This window comes from Bufo bufo, chromosome 6 (genome assembly GCF_905171765.1).
Source record: "Bufo bufo chromosome 6, aBufBuf1.1, whole genome shotgun sequence".
NCBI classification, from domain to species: Eukaryota; Metazoa; Chordata; class Amphibia; order Anura; family Bufonidae; genus Bufo; species Bufo bufo.
The window spans coordinates 92,915,116-92,931,096 of record NC_053394.1 but is presented as its reverse complement, the minus strand read 5'-3'; the positions used below and the strand labels follow the sequence as shown (position 1 = coordinate 92,931,096).

The 15,981-nt window shown below is 43.9% G+C and overlaps 1 protein-coding gene across 1 annotated transcript in view; it reads left to right on the top strand.

Moving 5' to 3' along the window:
- The window catches only part of IPMK (inositol polyphosphate multikinase), a 57,829-nt gene extending 42,288 nt beyond the window's left edge, over positions 1-15,541 (top strand). The window contains exons 5-6 of the mRNA XM_040435153.1: positions 4,739-4,820; positions 13,812-15,541. Of these exons, the coding sequence (XP_040291087.1) occupies positions 4,739-4,820; positions 13,812-14,446 (717 nt within the window). The 3' untranslated portion in view covers positions 14,447-15,541. The remainder of the gene's footprint in view (positions 1-4,738; positions 4,821-13,811) is intronic.
- The last annotated feature ends 440 nt before the right edge of the window (positions 15,542-15,981 follow it).

The window sequence follows — 15,981 nt, the reverse complement described above, 5'->3', positions numbered from 1 at the left end:
AAGGGATAGTCTATCTTTCCACGGTTTAATAAGATTGACGTGCTATACTTGCTCAGGCTTCCTCTTACCTGGTTGACTGATTTTCTAGTTTACCTCATTTACTTTATTTATTTATTTTTATTTATTTATTTAAAAAACCCCAATTGCAGAAAGCTCTGCGTAGACCTCTGCTGAACATTTCGCTGGTTGCATTTTAAATGACAGAAGTGAGTAACCTTGGGCACACACAGACCCCGTCCACTACTTCATTCAAAACTTCGGAATAATGCTGTACGGAGATTCGTCTCTGTACAGTATTAGAATATATGGGCTCCGATGAGCCAAAGTTAGTTATTCACGAAGTCGCGTGTGACTTCTTCGTTGAATAACTTCGGTAGTTGATTTTTTTTTAAAGTGGAAACCGAACTCTGCTTCGGTTCTGACTGCACGCATGACTTTGAGTAACTTAATTCAGCTCAACTCTAGTGTGTACCCCACTGCTGTGTGCGTATATACTATAAGTACTTCAAAGCTGGGTATGTATTGGTATTGAGTGAAAAAAAAAAAAAAAACGGAGCAGAATAAGCATGGCGGCACAGTACAGAGCAACCCGAACTCGGGTTCGTTTCCAAGTTAAAGGGAACCTGTCACCGGGATTTTGTGTATAGAGCTGAGGACATGGGTTCCTAGATGGCCGCTAGCACATCCGCAATACCCAGTCCCCATAGCTCTGTGTGCTTTTATTGTGTAAAAAAAACGATTTGATACATATGCAAATTAACCTGAGATGAGTCCTGTCCCTGACTCATCTCACGTACCGGACTCATCTCAGGTTAATTTGCATATGTATCAAATAGTTTTTTCTATAGCACACAGAGCTATGGGGACTGGGTATTGCGGATGTGCTAGCGGCCATCTAGCAACCCATGTCTTCAGCTCTATACACAAATTAACCCCCTCTACGCTAGACCCATAAGTTAATGACCTTGACCCCTTGATTTCATTAAACCACCAGAGAAGGTTTAATAAGTAGAAAATATATTCCTTATCATTTTTTCATAAGGGTGTCTTATAGTCTGTTTGTGTTTCTCCATAAACTGCATAACACATTTCCGCCTTGGCTGGCGGTGAGTTGGGTTAAACTCCTCTGATGCAGCTTATCGACCATTATCCCTCGCACAAAGCTTGTACACCTACTGTTCTAAATCCCCATTTTAGCATTGGAACACAGTCAAACATAATAAGCCTGCGGGGAACTAATTTTCTTTGGAGAAGAATTTCACAAGATCCTTAGGATGAGTCACCTGTTGTCCGGGCGCTGTTTATCTACAGAAGTTGACTTTAATTCCACGATGTGTAAAAATGAAGTCTGTCGGCCTAAAAGGGGCTTGTCTTGGTGCAGATTAGCTTGATCTTTTGGCAGGGGTTTGTCGGGATACGAATGGCATGAAATAATAAATGCAGCTTGTATCTGTCCTGTTTTTGAGTAATTGGGCATCAAGCGTGTGGGCAGAAGGGTACATGGCTCGTAAGTGCCCCCCACCCTTGGTACGTAAAGGTTCTAGTGAATTGCTTCAAAATTTGGTTGAGGCTCACACCTCATGTAGATTCTCTTGTAATCAAAGTTTATGCAACTTTGTTTTCTTTAAAACTACCGTAGTTTGTAGCAGTAGGGGGAAACAAAGTTGTAAAATGTTCCCCTTCCTTTCATCCACTTTCAATTTGATGGACACGTCTTGTCCAAAGGGGTTGTCCTTAATGCAGAGGGTTGGCTTAGCTGTTGCCTAGCGCCACATAGTGTGGGTGCGGAAGGGAGGGGGGGGGGGGGGGGTGTGAGTTCCTGGAAGTATGGATGGACCAGTGCTTGTTGCAGGACATCAGGCCACCTATGCGACACAGTAGGGGACATTGATCAAGACTGGCGTACCCATATGCCAGGCTTGATATCCCTGCGCTTGTGCAGATGGCTCTTAATAAATAGGACTCCTCTCTGCCCTGTCGTGTGGCAGAGGCTAGGGCCCCCATATATATATATGAACCGTGTTGGATGAAACCACTATTTTTGACGGGAATGGTTTACAATCTGAGGTGTATTGGGGGGTGGGGGGCGTATTCTTGACTCTTATCCAACAGATAATTTAGAGCATATCTTGTATGAGCGTTTCTTTCAGCAGGTCGCCACTAATTGACCAACCATTCATGTTTTGGTTATGCAGTAGCCGCTAGAGGGAGCTTTCGGCCAATGCATTTGAATGGGTCTCTTTACTGCAGTCAGAGCTGTATTAATCTGCATGCAGTGAGCTCCCTCTAGTGGCTGATGCTGGACATCAGTATTATGGTGGTGCTGTTCATTCTAGACACACTGGCTTTTGCTATATGTCATGTTATTTGTGTTCGCTGTAGCAGTGTTGTGTACTATGATGGAACTGGTTGTGTAGATTATGGCCTAATGTACCTACTGTTTGTGCCCTTATTATGAAGGACAGTCACTAGAGTGTGTGGCATGTATTTCTGTGTGCCTATCCACTATGATCTCCCTCTCATGATGGGATCCAACGTAACTTCTCTGTAGGGCGGTGTTGGTGTGGCGGGAAGTCTGAAGAATGAGTAATTGTTTCTTTATTTTACACAATTTCCTTCTCTTAGCAAATATTATTATTATTTTTTTTAAATCTGTGACCGCTCCTTTTAAGAATGTCAACACCTGGGAACTCTAGTCGAGCCATGGCATGTAAGCTATTTACTTATATAGTGCTGACATTCCACAGCACTTTACAGGCATTATCATCATGCAGTCCCCAATAGAGCTCACAATCTAAGGTCCCTATCAGTAGGTCTTTGGAGTGTGGCGGGAAACCCAAGCAAACCCAGGGAGAACATACAAATTCCATGGAGATGTTGTCCTCGGTCAGATCTGAACCTAGGACTCCAGCGCTGCAAGGCACCAGCGCTCACCACTGAGCTGTCGTGCTGAGAACTATGAGCGAGATGTGAGTCCTGCACAAATGTATGTAGCCGTGCCCCTAATGTAAATCCTGACCCCATAATGGAAGGATTAATGCGAGGCCTTGGCACTGTTCACCCATAATTTGCTCTGCGGGTGCGCACCACGTAGACGTAGCCCTTTGGCATCTAATTGGAGAGGGGGCTTTACATGTAGGGCTAGACGGCTTCACGCTGCACAGATTATGTCGGCGTCTCAAGTTTTTGATCAGGAGGAAAGGCAAAAGATTCTGTGATAGCGGGGGACGCATAAGCTTAGATAAACATGACGGCATTAAGAGCCATCGCAGCCTTTTAATAAGGCATACGCCCTATGATTACTATTAAGAGCTTGGACGTGAGAAGGAGACGCTCAGATTTTAGTTTGAGATAAAACCTGAAAAACCTTTTGCAGTTCAACTGGAATTTCCACTTTAAAGTGATGCAAGCAAAATGTTCTCTATAAGGATTGGTTTTCTATCTGCCACAGCAGATTTTTTATTTTATTTTTCCTATTTTATTTTTACAAACTTTGCAATCCATAGAGGAATAGGGCAGGGTGTTGAGTAGCTTGTTTGTCATCCAACAGACTTGTTTAAGGAGATGTATCTGATGTGTTGGGGTCGGAATGAGTTTCCAAGTGCGTCCTTGTAGTCTGCAGTCATTGCATACCTGATCTGCAGGTTGGAGAGCAGGTTCTTGAAATGTGTGTGTGTGTGTATATATATAATATATATTTTATCCAAGTTATTTAACAAATTCAGGTGCAGCTGCATTTGCTATAAAATAATGAAATAACATATACTTGCCTATTTCACCCACCGTTCCAATCCTCTCCGTCAGACTGTGCTTGTTCGGCTGCAGCAACGATGTCCCCATATACTCCACAGCACCGCTGCAGCCAGTCATTGGCCTCAGCAGTCATGTGGCATGAGGCCACTGATTGGCCAGTAAGATGACATCATGGCTGCAGAAACGGGAAGGAAGGAAGAGGCGGGTATAATATAAGTGAGCATATGTTATTATCACACAATGCATGCCCAAACTTTAAAAAGAAACAAGTAGCCATTAAAGTAGTGCACCTCCAGTGATGTCATGTATGTCCCCCGCCAGGAATGTAAATGTAAAGTAGACAGAAGTAGTCGCGGAAGGCACGTTTCTGGCACTGGGGTACAGTGTACAGTGCTGGAAGCCTCTCTTGCAAAGCTCCTTTTAATAATGTTACTGTACCTAACGCCAACAGTGCTCATATAGTGCAGTTTTTGCATTTTCTTCCCCACTTCCGATGCCCCCTCTACAATGTTGTAACGTCACACAGACAGTACCGCTCCCCATATCATCAACCACAAACCTAGTTAAAAGAAGACAGCCATCTTTAATAGTGCAATAGGTATTCAGTTAAGTAACGGTAAGTTTGACAGTTTCTGTGCTATACATCTGAACAGTAGGTGGCAGTGTTGCCCTGAGTATGTGCCTTCTGCATCCTGTGCACCTGGGCTGTTGTATGAAAATTGAATTCTCTTCCCTAATACCAGATTCTGTTTTGGTGTATGTATGTATTTATTTATTTTTGTTTTAATATAATAATCCAAATGTATTGATGGGTTTCATATGTTTCTAGAACAAACTGTCTTTGTCATGGTGGAAAATATGTACAGCGTAATGCATTTTTTTTAATTTTATTTTTTATATTTTTTTTGTCTCTTACATAGTTATTGAGTGCAGATGTCCTAAATTTGTATATATATTTTTTTCCTTCTTGTGTTGTAAATAATAGGTCTACCACATGGATTCAGACAGCTTTGAGACTCAAAACCAGCACTATGGACGAAGCCTGACGAAAGGCACAATAAAACATGGTGAGTATCTTGTAAGTTTAGAATGGAAGGCAGCATGCTGCAAATAAATGACATTTTTCACTTTCAGTTGTAAAATTTTGCAAAAAAAACGACATCCATATATAAATTTTTCTTTTTTACCCAAAAAGTTTGGGTAAAAAAAAAAATGGTTTAGGTAAAAGTTATAGCGTTTACAAACTATGGTACAAAAATGTGAATTTCCGCTTTTTGAAGCAGCTCTGACTTTCTGAGCACCTGTCATGTTTCCTGAGGTTCTACAATGCCCAGACAGTACAAACACCCCACAAATGACCCCATTTCGGAAAGTACACACCCTAAGGTATTCGCTGATGGGCATAGTGAGTTCATAGAACTTTTTATTTTTTGTCACAAGTTAGCGGAAAATGATGATGATTATTATTTTTTTTTTTTTTTCTTACAAAGTCTCATATTCCACTAACTTGTGACAAAAAATAAAAACTTCTATGAACTCACTATGCCCATCAGCGAATACCTTGGGGTGTCTTCTTTCCAAAATGGGGTCACTTGTGGGGTAGTTATACTGCTGTGGCATTCTAGGGGCCCAAATGTGTGGTAAGTAGTTTGAAATCAAAATCTGTAAAAAATGGCCGGTGAAATCCGAAAGGTGCTCTTTGGAATGTGGGCCCCTTTGCCCACCTAGGCTGCGAAAAAGTGTCACACATGTGGTATCGCTGTACTCAGGAGAAGTTGGGCAATGTGTTTTGGGGTGTCATTTTACATATACCCATGTTGGGTGAGAGAAATATCTTGGCAAAAGACAACTTTTCCCATTTATTTTTTTTTTTTAATACAAAGTTGGCATTTGACCAAGATATTTCTCTCACCCAGCATGGGTATATGTAAAATGACACCCCAAAACACATTGTCCAACTTCTCCTGAGTACGGAGATATGTCCAACTTCTCCTGAGTACGGAGATACCACATGTGTGACACTTTTTTGCAGCCTAGGTGGGCAAAGGGGCCCACATTCCAAAGAGCACCTTTCCGATTTCACCGGCCATTTTTTACAGATTTTGATTTCAAACTACTTACCACACATTTGGGCCCCTAGAATGCCACAGCAGTATAACTACCCCACAAGTGACCCCATTTTGGAAAGAAGACACCCCAAGGTATTCGCTGATGGGCATAGTGAGTTCATAGAAGTTTTTATTTTTTTGTCACAAGTTAGTGGAATATGAGACTTTGTAAGAAAAAAAATAAAAAATCATTTTCCGCTAACTTGTGACAAAAAATATAAAATTCTAGGAACTCTCCATGCCCCTCACGGAATACCTTGGGGTGTCTTCTTTCCAAAATGGGGTCACTTGTGGGGTAGTTATACTGCCCTGGCATTTTCCAGGTGCCCTAATGTGTGGTAAGTAGGTAAATGACCTGTGAAATCCTAAAGGTGCTCTTTGGAATATGGGCCCCTTTGCCCACCTAGGCTGCAAAAAAGTGTCACACATGTGGTATCGCCGTATTCAGGAGAAGTTGGGCAATGTGTTTTGGGGTGTCTTTTTACATATACTCATGCTGGGTGAGAGAAATATCTCGGCAAAAGACAACTTTTCCCATTTTTTTTTATACAAAGTTGGCATTTGACCAAGATATTTATCTCACCCAGCATGGGTATATGTAAAATGACACCCCAAAACACATTGCCCAACTTCTCCTGAGTACGGCGATACCAGATGTGTGACACTTTTTTGCAGCCTAGATGCGCAAAGGGGCCCACATTCCTTTTTATGAGGGCATTTTTAGACATTTGGATCCCAGACTTCTTCTCACGCTTTAGGGCCCCTAAAATGCCAGGGCAGTATAAATACCCCACATGTGACCCCATTTTGGAAAGAAGACACCCAAGGTATTCAATGAGGGGCATGGCGAGTTCATAGAAATTATTTTTTTTTTGCACAAGTTAGCGGAAATTGATTATTATTATTTTTTTTTCTCAGTCTCCCTTTCCGCTAACTTGGGACAAAAATTTCAATCTTTCATGGACTTAATATGCCCCTCACGGAATACCTGGGGGTGTCTTCTTTCCAAAATGGGGTCACATGTGGGGTATTTATACTGCCCTGGCATTCTAGGGGCCCTAAAGCGTGAGAAGAAGTCTGGAATATAAATGTCTAAAAATTTTACGCATTTGAATTCCGTGAGGGGTATGGTGAGTTCATGTGAGATTTTATTTTTTGACACAAGTTAGTGGAATATGAGAATTTGTAAGAAAAAAATATATATATTTCCGCTAACTTGGGCCAAAAAAATGTCTGAATGGAGCCTTACAGGGGGGTGATCAATGACAGGGGGGTGATCAGGGAGTCTATATGGGGTGATCACCCCTGTCATTGATCACCCCCCTGTAAGGCTCCATTCAGACGTCCGCATGATTTTTACGGATCCGATCCATGTATCAGTGGATCCGTAAAAATCATGCGGACGTCTGAATGGAGCCTTACAGGGGAGTGATCAATGAAAGGGGGGTGATCAATGACGGGGGTGATCAGGGAGTCTATATGGGGTGATCAGGGGTTCATAAGGGGTTAATAAGTGACGGGGGGGGGGGAGGTGTAGTGTAGTGTAGTGGTGTTTGGTGCTACTTTACTGAGCTACCTGTGTCCTCTGGTGGTCGATCCAAGCAAAAGGGACCACCAGAGGACCAGGTAGCAGGTATATTAGACGCTGTTATCAAAACAGCATCTAATATACCTGTTAGGGGTTAAAAAAAAATCGCATCTCCAGCCTGCCAGCGAATGATCGCCGCTGGCAGGCTGGAGATCCACTCTCTTACCTTCCGATCCTGTGAAAGCGCGCGCCTGTGTGCGCGCGTTCACAGGAAATCTTGCGTCTCGGGACATGACGCATATATGCGTGACTCTGCGCCAGGCTGCCGCCTCCGGAACGTGATCCTGCGTTAGGCGGTCCGGAGGCGGTTAAAAGAACTGCTATGCTCCCCTTACGGTTAATCAAGCTTCTTGTAGCTGTCTCTTTTTGCAGAATGGAATTGTGGACCCATACATTTCTATGGGGCTGCATGACGTGCGGCCCCGGATCCGCAATTCCGATCCTGAAAAAAAAATAGAACATGTCCTATTCTTGTCCACAATAGCGGACAAGAATAGGCATATTCTCTTAGTGCCGGCAATGTGCGGTCCGCAAACTGCGGAACACACATTGCCGCTGTCCGTGTTTTGTAGATCCGCAAAACACACATGGATGTGTGAATGGACCCTAAATGTGAGGTAAATTAGTCTCCAATGTAGTATTAATAACTAAACAATTACATAATAAACATATTGCATTGTCTACTTACCACCAGGACAATAAGATGATCTGGTCTCTGGCTGCAGTCTGGCTCTTGGGACTCCCTTGTCACTCTCTTCTCCCCCCTCCTCCCTTGTCACTCTCATTCTACCCCCCCCTCCCTCCCTTGTCACTCTCATTCTACCCCCCCTCCCTCCCTTGTCACTCTCATTCTACCCCCCCTCCCTCCCTTGTCACTCTCATTCTACCCCCCCTCCCTCCCTTGTCACTCTCATTCTACCCCCCCTCCCTCCCTTGTCACTCTCTCATTCTACCCCCCCTCCCTCCCTTGTCACTCTCTCATTCTACCCCCCCCTCCCTCCCTTGTCACTCTCTCATTCTACCCCCCCTCCCTCCCTTGTCACTCTCTCATTCTACCCCCCCTCCCTCCCTTGTCACTCTCTCATTCTACCCCCCCTCCCTTGTCACTCTCTCATTCTACCCCCCCTCCCTTGTCACTCTCTCATTCTACCCCCCCTCCCTCCCTTGTCACTCTCATTTCCATTCCCCCCCCCCCTTGTCATTCCCCCCCCCTTGTCACTCTCATTTCCATCCCCCCCCCCTTGTCACTCTCATTTCCATTCCCCCCCCTTGTCACTCTCATTTCCATTCCCCCCCCTTGTCACTCTCATTTCCATCCCCCCCCCCTTGTCACTCTCATTTCCATTCCCCCCCCCTTGTCACTCTCATTTCCATCCCCCCCCCTTGTCATTCCCCCCTCCCTGTCACTCTCATTTCCATTCCCCCCCCCCCCGTCACTCTCATTTCCATTCCCCCCTCCCTTGTCACTCTCATTTCCATTCCCCCCCCCTTGTCACTCTCATTTCCATTCCCCCCCCCCTTGTCACTCTCATTTCCATTTCCCCCCCCCTTGTCACTCTCATTTCCATTCCCCCCCCCCCCTCTCTAATGTACCGTGGCCGAGCTCTGTTCGGTCCGCGGTACAGGAGCATTTGTTTCCTGTACCCGGCCGGACTGAAAGGAAGTGCACACTAAGTGAACACTTCCTGTCAGTCCGGCCGGGTACAGGAAACAAAAGCTCCTATACCGCGGACCGAACAGAGCTCGGCCACGGTACATTAACAGCACAGAGCAGACACAGCAGGCGCAGGCTGCGCAGCACTGAGCCGGCGGCCGGAGATTCTTTAGAGGAGCTCAGCCGCTTAGGAGGCGCAGCATGAGGGGCGCTGCCGGCCGGCCGAACTTATATAACCAACTTTTTTTTTTTTCACCACACCGCAACGGGCGCCCCCTGCTAAATGGCGCCCTAGGCGACTGCCTAAGTCGCCTTACTGGTGGCGCCGGCCCATTATGTCACTATGATGTATCAAAAGTTTATTTTTTTTATAGTACAGGTTCACTTGAAAGAACCATTCAGTTTTGGTCTTTATAAAACAGTGATTCTGCCGTACTTTCTGCAGCATTATGCTGCTTTATTCACAATGACCAGCTTCAATTGTCTGTGACTATATACCTTGAGAATGACCATTAAAGGGGTTGTCCAGGATCAGAGCTAAACCTGGACATATCCCCCATTTTCGACCAGGCAGCCCCACTGACTTAAGCATCGGACCAGTTCATGCTCCGATGCTCTCCTTTGCCCTGCGCTAAATCACGCAGGACAAAGGCATTTTCTGGAGTTCCGGTGATGTACCGGGCTCTCCTTAGGCCTGGAGGCTTCTGCCCAGCAGTAAGCCCTGTGATGTCACCGGCACTGATGGGTGGGCTTTAGCGCTGCCCTAGCCTGTAGAACGGATAGGGCAGCGCTAAAGCCGGCCCATCAGAGCCGGTGACCTCACCGAATGCACTGCGATCCAGCACAGGGCAAGGAAGCGCATCTGCGCATGAAATGCTCCAATGCTCTTGTCAGTGGGGGGGGGGGGGGGGGGGGCTGCCTGGGTGAAATTATGGATATGTCTGGGTTCAGCTCTGAACCCGGACAACCCCTTTAAAGGGAATCAGACAGCTTCCAAATGTCTCCAACTACCGTGAGCATTGTGGAGTGTAAAGGTCAGGGAGTCCGATTATGTGTTTTGTATATTTATCCTTGCTGCCCCTACCGATGCTTTGCTTCAACAAATCTGCATTATAGGGGAAATCTGGGAATTTAATATTGATGGCCTAACCTCAGGATAGGTCATTATTATCAGATCAGCTGGAGTCCTACACCTGGACCCCTTGCCAAGCAGCTTCCATGTTCAGTGAGTGCTTAGGCCTCTTTCTAGGACAATGACTTCACTGTACATCGGTGACATGGCCTAGGTGCAACTCTGTCTCATTTAAAGGGTTTCTACCATCAGAATTTCTGTTATGTAGCTGACTGACATTAGCGATGTGCTAATGTCAGCAGTACATAAGTGTTCTTTTTACATTTGTGATTGCGCCGGTCTCCTAAAAAATAAAAAAGCACACATTTACAATATTCTAATGAGCCTCTAGGTGCTACTCAGCGTTGATAACCATTTATCCAGCCCAGGTCCTCCGTGTAGCCCACCCTGCTCCTCTTGAGTGATGTCCGAGTTCGCAGCATCGCTAACGAAATCCCGCGCCTGTGCCGTCCACTTCTGTGCTACAATACCAAGCACAACCACTATGCAATACATGGCAAAGTGCCTGGTAAGCTGTGAGGAGTCTGCTGTGCTCACTGGAGCTCCTCTTCAAACAGATGATAGGCGGGAGTGCCAGAAGTTATACTTCCCCCACCGATCTGATATTGATGAACTATCTGGAGTGTAGGCCATCAATTCCCGGATAACCCCTTTAAAATAAATCGAGAGAACTTGTATGTTGGAGAGTGGTCATCTTTATCCTTTTCCCTTCTGGGGAGCACAGCATCAGGACGCCAGCAAGTAAAAATATATCCATTACATACTTACTCTGATCTGCTCACTTTTTGGTAGCTGACAGATTTCCTTTAACACCTTTGCACACCCTGATTGACATGTACGTTACATGTGCAGGAGGAGCTGAGTCTGCTTCATACACGGTGGGTGCCGACTAGGTTACACAACTGACACCCACCTGCTGTGGCCAGGATCAGTCCTTATTACACCTTGTCTCTGCCAGTAAAATCACCATGCACTACAATTGGGGTTGTACCGAGTATCAAAGTCTTGATAATTTGATGTTCGGTTTGATATCGGAATTGCCCGTTTTCCGTTATGTTCTGCAGTTTAGTATCATTTCCTACATGGTGCATGTGCAGCGCCTGTCCTGTTCTCATCAGCAGCCATACACTGGAGAAGGAAAGAGGGCGTCGCAGTAAAGCTACCTGCCACTAATGAAAATGGGACCCTAGCAACATGGGGTTAACGTGTGGGTATTTTTTTTTTTTTTTTGTGGTGTGGTATCAATTTTGGTATTGGGCATCTGCATGGGAGAGTGCAATGTTCATACTGTGCGAATTCCGCTGCAAATCCAGATCCAGACTTCCCTTTTCAAATGGGCAGAATCAAAAACTATGTCTGAATGAAAACCTCTTCTAAAACCAAAAACAAAAAAAACATGGAATCCTGAAGCAGAATTTGCATCAGATTATTTATTTATTTCAGCACAGTGTGACCTTGGCCTAAGGGAACAAAAATGTGAAAACGTGAAACAATAAAAACGAAACTTCATTGTGTCTCATCTGCTTAAATATCTGTTATTTGTCCCACCACGCTGAACCCTGTTAAATTCCAAACTTCAGAGCTGCTGTTTTTGGTTACCTCCTCACCCCCAAAAAATGGAATAAAATATAATCCAAAAATGCTTTTGTTGCTCGGAATGGTATCAATAAAAACTACAGCTCTCCACACAAAAACAAGCCCTTGCACACTTCTGTTGATAAAAAAAGAAAAATTGTTTGAGTGTCAGAGCATGGTGACGTACACTTCAGTATACTGTACGGACTTTTAATAAAGCAGAAGCCATATGAATCCTAATAAAAGCTTTGTTTTCTATCTGCTTCAGCAGCTTTTGTGTATTTTATTTTTAAATGAAGTTTGCAATCCATAGACTAATAGGATAGGGTTGTTTCACGGAGATACAGAGATGTATCTGATGTGGTGGGGTTGGGATGAGTTTCTAGGAATGCTTCATTGTAGTCTGCAGTCCTTACATACCTGCAGGTTCTTAAAATTTATTGCAGTGTTTCCCCCCCCCAAGGTGTTCTGAGTTATTTTACAGATTCGCATTTGCTATAAAACAATTAAATAACATATACTCACCTATTTCACCCACCACTTTGATTCTCTCCACCAGACTGATTGGCTGAAGCGATGAGGTCCCCATACACTGCATGCGACCGCTTCAGCCATTCACTGGCCTCAGCAGTCATATGCCGTATTCAGCTGAGCACACTGATTGGCCAAGACAATGACATCATGGCTGCAGCAGTGGGAAGGATCGAAGATGCGGGTATAAAATAAGTGAACAGAGAACATATATTTTTTTGCTCCATAAGACGCAACTAGGATTTAGAGAAATAGGAAAAATATTTTTCATCAGACCTCAGAGCAGACCCCCAAATCGGACGCCCATTCTTCATCAGACCTCAGATCAGACCCCATCAGGAATGAAATAAATTAACTTGCCTCTCCAGCACCGGACTGCGCTGCCACTCTGCAGATCCTGCGGCTCTTCCTGCACTCGCTGCTTTCTGGGCTCCACTGTGACCTGACGTCGCACAGTGTCGGGTTATAGTGCGCACACTACATCCTGACGCTGTATGCAGACAGTGCAGTGCAGCGTCTGGAGAAGAGCAGGGAGCAGTGAGGACACTGTATTCACTGCTCCCCAGTCCTACTGAGCACAAATGAGCGCTTCTGTAATGCTAGTATTTCCTTAAAATGCACTGCAATTTCCCCCTTCTTTTTTGGGGGAAAAACATGTCTTATGGAGCGAGAAATATGGTATGTTTTTATTTCATCACAAATGCTTGCCTGAACTTTAATAAGATAAGAAACAAGTAGCCTTTAAAGTGCACCTCCACTGATGTTGCATAAGTCATTACATCTCTGTACTTTGGTGTATAACTATGTGATTCTTCAGATACTGTCTTAAGAGACGCCTGACAGAGACCCAAGAAGCCTCGAAAGCTTGCAACTTTGTCAGCTTTTCATTTGCCATATTGTTTTTACTGCCTGGTGTCTGCAGTGATATTATCTGCGTAAGTATGGTCTCTAACCAGTAGCCCAATTTCTAGAGAGGACCCTGTCTGGGAAGGGTTTATAATGTATCAAACACTGTGGCAGAAGTGTTTACCACTAGCCCAGCGCTGTGGACACACGGTGAACTAGCTTATGCAGAGTCTGCCTGTAGTGTTGGTCGTGGTGGCCGCTGGTTGATGGGACCGGTCTCGTAACCCACCATCAGTGGACATTTAGACACCGCAGTGCCAGGCTGGAAGTAGGAGACTATGCAAATGGAAAACATTGGATATTGGCAAATATGGTTGACTAACAGTCTGTCACTAGCTGCCTTTTATGTGCTGTTCCCACATGAGCTACAGCATATTATATGTCTGCTCTTGTGTTGTATACTGCATGAGAAGGTCTGGACTGTAGGATAGATCATGAATGGAAAAAGAGCCATGTTTCATTTACTTTTATCTTTTAAAATTAATTTGCCTTGCTCTGTCAATGGGGGGTTAGAATGATATGTCTGGTTTCTCCTTATTATAATTTTTTTTTCTTTTTTTGCAGGTCTATCAAAATTCTTCAACAATGGCTGTTATTTGAGGAAGGATGCTGTGTCTGCTTGCCTCCATATAGTGCAGAACATTCTGCAGTGGTTTGAGAATCAGAACATCCTTCACTTTTATGCAAGCTCCTTGCTTTTTGTTTATGATGGTTCTAGTCCACAACCGACCCCAACAGTTGATGGAAAAGTCCACGAGAAGCACGTTGCTACCCCCCCAGAGCTGCCTACAGATGACGAGTTGACCGAGTGCAATAATAACATCAGCAGGTTGAGCTCCATGGAGAATGGTAAGAACGAGATGCTGGTGGAGAAGAAACGGTCTAGAATTTATGCAGCAAACAAAAAGACATGTCCTAAAAGACTGCACAGTGAAGCCTTTATGGAAGGAGAGATTTTAGGTGAGGACAGAACCCGGAAAAATCAAAATAACGTTCCACAGGAGCATCTGAATGGTAACCTTCTAACGAAACTGGAAAATGTAATTTGCCAGGTTTCTCCGGACCTGAGGGATAGCAAACAAGTTGATGTGAGGATGATTGATTTTGCTCATGTCTTTCCAAGTGAAGGAAAAGACCTTGGCTATATCTATGGATTGAAGAACTTAATATCTGTCTTGCAGAGTATTTTAAATGAATAATTGGTTTATAATTCGGATTGGGAGCCAATGACCAGATAATCAAGAACATACCTTCAAGAATATTTGCACTTGTAATTGTGGTAACCTTTTTTTCCCTTGTGATTTCTTCGTTCTAAGCTTTTTTTTTTTTTTTCATCTTGGTGGAAGGGGTTTATCTTTTTTATAATATTACTCAGGAAAATTGAAGTGATATGTAGGCATTTGGGAAGTTTGCGGTTGGCAAGCAGATGGGATAACGTTCTTCTCTGGATTTTGGAGGATAAAGAGTAAGGGAAGGTTATGGTGCGATGGGACCACTCTTCCAAGACCATACGAGCAGTGTCCATGTGAAAGAAACCGTGCCTTCATACAAAGGTCACTAAGATGTTCTTATCTTGGAGAGGAATATTACATGGAAGATCACAATATTTCAAACTAACCTACATCCGTTTTGATATTGAGCCATTGAACCCTACAAGTTTAACCCCTAATTGTTTACAAAGATTAAAACTGGAAATCCATATGGTAGATGGATATATCTATATATATGTAAATGTAAGTTATTTAGATTTCTACAGGAAGTAACCACCATTTTGGAAGTTGGACCAGAGTCGGATTATGAATGTTTGTCCTTTATTAACCTGGCTTAGGAATTTGACTAATGGCTTGGTAGGGAGGCAGACAATGCTTTATATGCTGGATCAGCTCTTGAATACTGATTCACCCTTCAAAGTGGAAGCAGTTAGTAATCAGTAGCTAAGCTAAAGTTGGCCATACACTTTAGAGGGCTATTGGTCAATGGTTATCCCTCCAGACCTTGGCTCTGCCAAGCGTTCATGTCTTGTGAATGAGGGGGAGTGGGAGTAAGCCAGTGCCAGTAGTACTTGGAGCAGCAGCTTGGCATCAAACGTGGTGTAAATGTGGGAAAGGAAATGCATCGCTTTTGAGTTCATGTGGTGTATTTCGCTATTAATTAGCTTTTTCCACCAATTAGTCTGTTTTTCATCTGAAATCATTGTAAACCGCAGAAGCCGTATACATGGCCTTTTACACCTTTTTCCAGCGTGACTTTTCCCTATTCCAATATAAACGTATTCTCTGAAAGATGAAAAAAACCTCTGCTGTGTCCATAGAATATTTAATCGGACAGTATGAACAATCTCATTTCTAGACCTGTCGTACAGTATGCTGCTTGGTCATAGAACAAGACCTCTACCTCTCAAAGGAAGGGAACCCTAACATTGTATTGCTGCTCTGTGTTTTCCTTGAATCTGCAATTCATAGGTTTGAATATTATTATTTTTTTTTTTTTCATTCGGCATTTCCTTTTTGTTCAATTAGATGTGTATCTTAACGGGAACCTGTCACATTGAACATGTGTTTGAGCAGGAGGAGCTGAGCAGATTTATTAAAAATTTTGTGGGAAAAGATTCAGTATAAATTTATAAATTTATTTAAATTGCTGCTCATTCTTGGATTTGAAGTGAAGGAGGCGGTCCTATCAGTGATTGACAGCCTTCCCTCTATCACTGTGTATACAGGTATATCTGTCAATC